Source organism: Ostrea edulis, chromosome 2 (genome assembly GCF_947568905.1).
Source record: "Ostrea edulis chromosome 2, xbOstEdul1.1, whole genome shotgun sequence".
NCBI classification, from domain to species: domain Eukaryota; kingdom Metazoa; phylum Mollusca; class Bivalvia; order Ostreida; family Ostreidae; genus Ostrea; species Ostrea edulis.
Window position 1 is genome coordinate 79,322,860 of NC_079165.1, and position 8,880 is coordinate 79,331,739.

At 34.3% G+C, this 8,880-nt stretch overlaps 1 protein-coding gene across 4 annotated transcripts in view; it reads right to left on the bottom strand.

Moving 5' to 3' along the window:
• Window positions 1–297: 297 nt before the first annotated feature.
• Window positions 298–8,880, bottom strand: part of LOC130051888 (activin receptor type-1-like) — a 26,546-nt gene continuing 17,963 nt past the window's right edge. For all 4 annotated transcript variants that reach the window (XM_056155037.1, XM_056155039.1, XM_056155038.1 and 1 more), the window contains 5 exons: window positions 6,965–7,179; window positions 6,492–6,591; window positions 3,741–4,361; window positions 3,144–3,274; window positions 298–2,969 (listed from right to left, as the gene is read on the bottom strand). In XM_056155037.1, the coding sequence (XP_056011012.1) occupies window positions 2,823–2,969; window positions 3,144–3,274; window positions 3,741–4,361; window positions 6,492–6,591; window positions 6,965–7,179 (1,214 nt within the window). In that variant the 3' untranslated portion in view covers window positions 298–2,822. The remainder of the gene's footprint in view (window positions 2,970–3,143; window positions 3,275–3,740; window positions 4,362–6,491; window positions 6,592–6,964; window positions 7,180–8,880) is intronic.

Here is an 8,880-nt window from a genome sequence, read left to right on the forward strand (position 1 = left end):
TGTCTTTGGCGTTTTTGTGACCCACCTTGTGAACATACTCTTCGACAGCCGAGTCGATGCGTCTTGATGATCAAGACAACAGCAACATCCGAAGAAGTTTGGTGGTTCATCGGACTTCTCGTAATAAAATACAAGTGTTAATGGGTACAAGCCTTTCTTTAATTTTGATTGTAAATTGTGATGAACACATTGTTTTGTCCACCACAGAACACGATCTCAATTTCCTACGGATTGTTCAGAATTTTTACTATTGATTTTATAAAAAGAATTCAAATATATAGACAATAAACTAACAGAAAAATTCAAACAAGTTTATTACAAATTCATTTCAAGTTACAACAAAGACCAAAATATTTCGTTTTGTGTAGTTCATATACTTGTAACAGGAGGCCCCTAAGCCACAACGCTCATCCGGGTCATCTAAATGAATATGAAACTCCGCTTGAACATTCCTCCGATGACTTTTAATTTGAGACCGACATTGTACATCACTTTGACAACTCTTAAAGCATGTAAACTACTGCCCCAGCATTGGTCCCTCGGCCATATCAGACCAGGCTGAACCCACTACACGGCACTTCTGTCATTCCGGTTCCATCCTCAGTCTTTCAACTTAGAAACCTCATGAATTTTCACACTCCTATATCATCCGTGTCAACGAAAAAAGTGGAGGCTGCTGGAATGACATGGGCTGTGCTAAAGAGGATCACTCAGAACCGTATACGTTGGAAGAGTGTGGTTGTGACCCTATGTTCCCCAAGGAACCCAGAGAATTAAGTCAAATATATAATCCCTGCTGGAAGGGGAGATATATTCCTTCCGTTAGTTAAGCCTGAATCCATATGAAGTGTTTGTTTACATGGAGTGGACGATAGACACAATATGATCAGAAAAGCTCATAAGAAACTTTGCTGAGTTACACAATTTGATCAGAAGAGCTGATCAGAATCTCAGGTTTAGCTGAGCTACAAACACGAGAAATTTATTACACATGAATAATGAAGATATAATTCACTCAGATCTCATTAACAGAATGAAATTCATGCAGATTGAGCAAGTGTAGCATTTCGTTTAATGAGTTGGTGCTCACTGACAATTCACCTTCTATTCTCAAACATCACTGATGACTAATACTGTTTCTTTTCAAGTTCAATAAAATTCAGCAGAAAATGATGAACATGTTTTGAAGAATTCTGAAAATTATATATGAATGCCTACAAAACAATGAAATTGTGAATAAAATTTTGAAGACGACACTTGGTATTGAAGAATGAAAAAAGGGAACCCAATTTAGCAATACTGTACATGAATAACGCCAAACTTCTAAATGTTAAAAAATAACCTGAAGATGAGATTTCAATCTATCAAACTCGGGACAAAAATATTGTAGGCAGGCACTTGTCTAGAATCTAGTGAGAAGTCAAACATTATACAGATTTGTAATATTGTAGAACTACAACCTTTAACAGACGGAACAATATACAGGCAGTTTATAATATCAATGGCATCAAATTGTCAACAACTCTTACAATTTGTTACAAATTCAACTTGCACTCACAGAAAAAAAGGCTCACTCAGACAAGCTATCATTCAACAATAAGAGACAAATTTTCATTTGAAATATTCAAGAACAACACAATTTTTTATGCATTACAATAAATAAGATATTTACAGTTGATGAGATTCATGAATACAATGTATATGGAAATGTTCTTTTTATAAAAACGACATTGAGCCTCTCAAATAATTTTTACTTTAGAAACAAATATTTCTCCTTTCTTTAACCTATCAAAGGACAGGCAAATTCAAACTAAAAACAAAAAAAATTTGTAAAAGGACGAATATCTACCGAAATAGAACCTTTGTTAAAAATGTCTCAACTGAATCCCCATGAACTTCATGTGATGAGCTTGATACAGGATATAAACTTACAATTTGAGAAGAGATTTTCTATACAATAAAATGAAATATAAATGTTATCAGAATGCTTCACAATATTTTTCTCTAACAACAACAAATGCATGTACCTGACAATATATGGGTGTAACTGACTAGTTTTTGTACACAACTTGCAAAGAATCAATAATTTGCAAAGAAATACATGTATTCCATGCAAAATTCAACCTTAATCTTTGGCTCCATTACAATAGGCCAGACAGCAGAAATCAGTTTACTGCATGTACGTCTATAATACGCAGTCAAATACACATCCACTTACACACATTATCTTCTTTTCACTTTCACATGTATGATAAATACACCATGCAAAATATCTCAGACAGAGAAAATGAATTAAGCAGACAATGACATAAAAGCTTGTATTTAGTGACTCCTGGAATGTAAAATTCACAATATCTGGCTGGCCAAAATTCAACACTTCTGTACACATTAAATAATTCACATATAAACAAAGAAATCTCCTAAATGTCACTCAAGTTTTTAATTTAAAAAAAAATCCTTCTTTAACACTTGCGTTTTACTTTAAAAATAAATTTTTTTCAAGTATTGTACTTGTAAAATTCATTAAATTTATAGATCTATATCAAAATCTTTTTCTATATGCATGTAAATAATTTTCATTCAACAATGCTTAAATTTTTTCATTACTCTTAAAAATCACTAACAACAAATATATGCAACCTCTGTAAACAAGCAAGATATCTACTGTCTTTCATGCCTGGTTTGCTAAACGTATGAACAGCAGATTTGCAACGACTCATCAATCTCTGATGCAGGGACTTGCTGTAAAGAGAAAAGATTGGATGCAGCAACAGGGTGTGTCTAATAAGATCTTGGTTACACAACACTCCCGTATGATGCCCTCAACATTTGTTGGTGTCCTTGACCTTTTTGCACTGAGGTTGATTGAGCAGCTGATTAATTGTCTTTTTAATCCTAAGACTAGTGAGTCTGGCTTTTGGGTTATTAGTCCAGCATTCCTGAATCAGTCTGCTCATCTGATGCAAGATCTGCAAGCACAAGCACAGGCAAGATGCAATATTGATTCCATGTTATGTATTTATTTCCTATATATTGTATTAAATACTGTGCTTGACACTAATCTTCTTTCCAGGACTTTAACAGGGAAATCTAGAATCATGTAGGCAGTAGCTCAAACAAGCATGAAGGGAGAGAACTCTTACCGTATCAGATGACCACCTATTAGGAATGGCTGGTCGTTGTTGGTCAATGACGACAACCTTTTTCATATCGTCAAATGATGGATCAGAGGGTACCACATCCCAGAATGGAGGTTTATAGTCATCAACCATACCTGTAAAACAGCCAAGTGGATTACACTCAGTAACTTACTAGTGTCACGATCTATTGTTTGATGCCATGAAAGTTGTCCTAGTTAGGTTATATCAATAAGAATCACATACTGTAGTGGAATTTTTAGAGAAACACAAATTTAGCAATTTTTCCATAAGAATAGGTACATATATTTAGTGAGAGCTAATTTTAGCGACTTTATATTTCCAGGAAAGGAAATTATTACCTTTAATATGGAATAAATTGTTAAGGATATTTAATTTTAGCAATCTCACCACTCTCACTAATAATGCCAAAATTAAATCCTTGCTAAAAATTCTGCTTATACGGTATTACAAATATCATACAATTTTCAAAGTTCTTGATCGTCCAATGAAGTTAATAAATCTCTGTTTGCAGTCAACAAAATTAGAGACCATTTGGTTAATCTGTCAAATAAGAATGAAGTTTTACAATCCTATTCTCACCTTCTGTGACACACCTCCTGGCAACCTCCCACATCACTAGACCAAATGCGTACACATCCACTTGTTTGAATGCCTCAAAGTATTCTGGGTTAAGGGTCTCGTCCAGAAGCTCGGGGGCCATGTACCGCTTGGTGCCCACCTTGTTATTGCGACCTAAGTCTATCTTGTTATTCTCCTGTGTGTGTGTCACAGCAAGCCCAAGATCCCCAATACAGCACAAGCCATTGCTCTTCACCAATATATTCTTGGATTTGATGTCTCTATGGGCAATAGCTGCTTTCCCCTGGTTTCCTACGATTTCCGTATGAAGGTGAACGAGACCAGCCGCAGCGGAATGACACAGGCGTAACATTTCCTCCCAGTCCAGAGTTGTAGACTGCAGGTAATCATACAACGAGCCATTCTCATGGTAATGCATGATCAACCACAACTGAGTACACGAATTCCGACTCGTCATGTCTGAAGCATAGTATCCCAGAATTCCCTCATGTCGGAGTAGACAGGTATTGTAAATCTCTGTTTCTCGTAACCAGCTGGCTTCATCTCTGGATGAGAAAATTTTCACTGCTAAATTCTCATCGTGGTATCTCCCTCGCCAAACAGACCCGTAACGGCCTTTGCCTGTGTAACACAATAAACAGAGATTTACTTGTAACAGTTATTCCTCTTGTCATTCACATGAGTTTCACTACTAACAACACCTACATCAATGGTACATCTGTACAATGTATGAAATGGGCATAATCTGATCCTCTAAAATGAATTTCAATTTATGAAATCAAATATTTCTTATTTTTTAATTTCTTAAAATAAAGTTTGTTTTGATGATGGCTGTATGCACAAATTTATCATATTTTTATTTTTGGAAAATCACTGGTAATCTTATTCAACTTTTTCTGGATATCTTAAATTTTGATATAAAAAAAGAAAGAAAAAAGAGCACATTTCAAGATGATTTCCATTCCATAAAAATACAACAACTTTGTGACCAAGACGACTTGTACTGCTACTCCATATCTAGTTTTAAAAGATCCATCAATGGTACTACATTATTCTTCTTCACAAAGTTGTTCTGTTTTCGAAATTAAAAAGAAATACTTTTTAAAAAATCTGCTAATAAACGACAACAAATGATGAAATGTACATAACTGGTGATAAAGATATTCGTGGTTTTGTCACATAAGAGTTAAAGTTTTAAAAATACATATTTTAAATCTTCCTCTCAGTTTTGACATCCTGTCTCACTTTTATTTATTTCTCTCATACAAAACAATATGTTGAAAAAGAATTATTAAAGTCATTGCAATGTATCTTTTTTAATAAGTTGCAGTACACATTATGGATATCTAAAACTTTTAATTTTATCATATGCTGATGACACAGTTGTTTTGGCTGAATCTGCTGAAGATTTACAGCACGCGTTGAATGATTTTAAAGTGTACTGAACGCAGTGGAAATTGATTGTTAATGTGGAAAAAACTAAAATTTTGATTTTCTCAAAGGGCCCTATGTTGAAGAAATGTTTTTTATTATAATGGAAGTATTATTGAGAATGTGAGAGAATTCAAATATCTAGGCATTGTATTTTCCAGGTCAGGTTCTTTTTGCAAAGCTAAAAAACATCTATGCGAACAAGCCCAGAAAGCTATGTATGGAGTTATAAGAAAAATCAGACAATTTAATTGACCAGTTAAGTGCCTACTTGATCTGTTTGACAAAGTCGTTTTACCTGTTTTAATATACGGGTGTGAGATTTGGGGATATGAAAACTTGCAAATTATAGAAGTTCTTTATCTAAAATTTTTGAAACATGTTTTTCGTTTAAAAAGCTCCACTCCGTCATTTATGGTATACAGTGAAACGGGACGTTTCCCTGTTTATATTAATGTGTATACTAGAATGATTTCTTATTGGGCCAAATTAATATTTAGTCATGAACACAAGATAGTAAATATTCTTTACAAATATTTATATACACAGTATCATAATGGCACATTTAAAAATCCATGGTTTGAATGTATTCATAAAATTTTGAACATATGTGGACTTTCTAATATATGGTATGAACAAGGCACTGTGAATGAAAAATGGACAACAAACGCTGTAAAACAAAGTCTTATGGATCAGTTTGTCAAGACTTGGTCAAGTAATGTTTTTAGCTCTTCAAAGGGTACAATGCACAGAATTGTTAAAACAAGTTTTGGTCCGGAAACTAATCTTGAAATCTACATAAGAAACTCAGTAGCATCTTTTTGAAATTTCATACCAAGAACCATCGCCTCCCAGTAAAGACTGGCCGATGGTTTATTATAAAATATAACAAAAGGTTATGTGTTTTGTGTAATGAAACAAAAATTGCAGATGAATATCATTTTGTATTAGAGTGTAGTGCTTTATCCAGTATAAGAAAAGAATGCCTACATAGAAAATATTGTACGAGACCAAATGTAATGAAATTTGATGAAATCATGTCAACGAATAATGTTAAAAACCTGTGCATGTTTATAAAGATATACGGATTAGTCTGTTCTCCTAACACTTAACTTCAAATTTTTGTACATATTTATGTATATATTTCTTTTTGTTTATTAATTTGCATACCTATATATATACATTCCTCTGACGTTATTTGTCTTGATACATGAAATTTTTGCATTGTACCTCATGTACCATTTCCATTGTGGTTTGAGCGAATAAATGAATGAATATCAATTTCTAATGCATTCAATGAGCGAGTCCCATAAGTCTTACCAATACATTCTATGAGTGAGATGCTTCTTGCCACGGTCGCCTGAACCAGAAACGGTAGACCGGATCCACTCCCCGATGTACATGACTCATCAATCAGCTCCTACAATCCATACACCAGATTTATTTACATTTACTTACTCACTTTTTTTCATTCTTGAAAAGTCATGCTATTTCAATGACTAACAAAATATTGTGGCCAATTATGTTTTACAGCAGTACCATTTGTATATCCACTTGAACCTGTTAGAGGAAACACTGACTTAAAGGCTGTGTCATAGAGTACAAAGAGAGGCTTCAGATTTAAATAAAAATACCAAATGCATACAATGAACCCAGGCAATACTCTTCAAGTGTATATGAGGTCTCTAGATCAAATTCTAAACATCTCAACACAACACCTGCAATTACTTGCAGGGATTTAAAAAAAACTGTTTCCCCTTTGACTAGCCACTAGATTGAGTAATCTCCCTTACCTGCAGCGTGCTATCTCCGACCTGTGTGACCCTAATTCCTCCATACTCTTGGGGCAAAAGTTCCTCCCTTACCCGCAGGTTTTCCCGACTCTCGGGACGCTGCTTCTGAAGGTGCCGGAAAACGAAGAACACTATGATTACAGCTATGATCAGCACTCCGATTGGAACCAGCACCGCCATTAACATGGACATGTTAAAGGTCATCTCCTCGACAACTACAACATCACGTATTACATCAAAAAATCTGTGCCATTCTATTGATGTATCACAAAATAAAAGTTTCAAGAACAAAAATTAATGCAGAGTACCCATTCATGATGCATTCTAAAATGCTCTATATAAGAAGTCTGTTCGACTATAAACAAAGTCCTGGAAAATCTTTTGCATGAAATTAATTACACAAAATAATTCTATATCAACTGTAAGCTTTTAGAGTAGTGTATGAAATTTTTAATACTATTTAACTTTTTATAATGTACAGTTGAACCTCTTTATGTAGAAATGGACAGGACTTTAAAAAAAACTTCAAGATGCACAGGAGTTCGAGATCTCCAAAGTTGAACTTCAACACATCAATTTGATCCATTTGTCTTCAGCACAAACAATTTCACAGTCTATTTCATAATGTTTCAATAGTGTAGATGAAGTTTCTTTAATGGAAAAATAAAAGCAATAAAACTATTTGAATCAATATCTTTATTATCTTATATCAATTCCATCCATCACCAGATTTTATGTCGAGTCATCTTGATTTTGCCATAGAGCGGCCATTATGAATCAAATCAGGATATTAGTCACATATGCTCTATAAATCAAGAACTGAACCAGCAGAATAAGTTCTTATGCTTTATTGCAGGGAAATGTTTTATGCATGCACATGTCACATATTACAACAATCAAATTTTCAATAACACAGAAAAACAAAATAAGAAGCAAACTCCTCAGCATGGGCTGTCAGGAGTGGGCCCAATATAGGCACATTCTGATGTCATGTAGACTTAAAGCAAAGCAGAACTACTTGTTCAGTGTCTTTTGAAATCAAGCTGTTTCCGTTTTCTAGCACTAGGGACCTCCATTGACATGCATATCTGGTTTGTCTTGAAACGCGGTATGAAGTGAGGGAAGAAAGCCCATGCAGACCCGGTTATATAGGCAAACTTACGCCTTCATTGTTATATTTCTTGAATTAATTTTTACTTTTCTGTATTTATTTCATTAAAATGCTAATTTGTCAGTGCATGCATTATCGAATCCATTACCGACTGCAAGGACTGGGAATTTGGATTTCTTGCAATAAATAGTCTATGCATGCTGAATCAGTGAGCATACCGATGCTGGCAATCAATTAGCATGATGTCATCAATGTGCAAGGTCAGGTGAGGTTAATGAACAAAACACCTTGATGTTGTTTATCTAACAATAATTTAATTCTTATCGTATCCTTGTCTCTGATTGGTCAAATTCCAATTGAGGAACGCAAGTTATTTTTGTATAACCTGGTTTGGTATGGGGACACACCCTCTTGACAACCAGAAGCTGGAACTATTTTTTTTCTCTCTCTCTAAATTTACATCGCAGCATTGTTTTCAGTCTTCTATGGAATAGAAAGTCAACATGTACAATAAGATACTTCGATTTGATACAAATATTGTTTTCTCGTTGTCAATATTAGCATCTACTTGTACGCATATCACTGTTGTAAAACATCTTTCTCTGTATGTATGGCCAAATAATAGATTAAAACAATGATATTATATTCGAATTAATGATTTGCCAAGTAAGCATTACTCTGTTAATTTTGAAATACATTTCTCACTGGGGGAAAGGGGGTGGGGGGTTGTTTCATTGCTTGATCCGTCTTTCAACAAAGCAAACAAAAATTCATACGTCACATTTTATCACATGACGTCAGACAT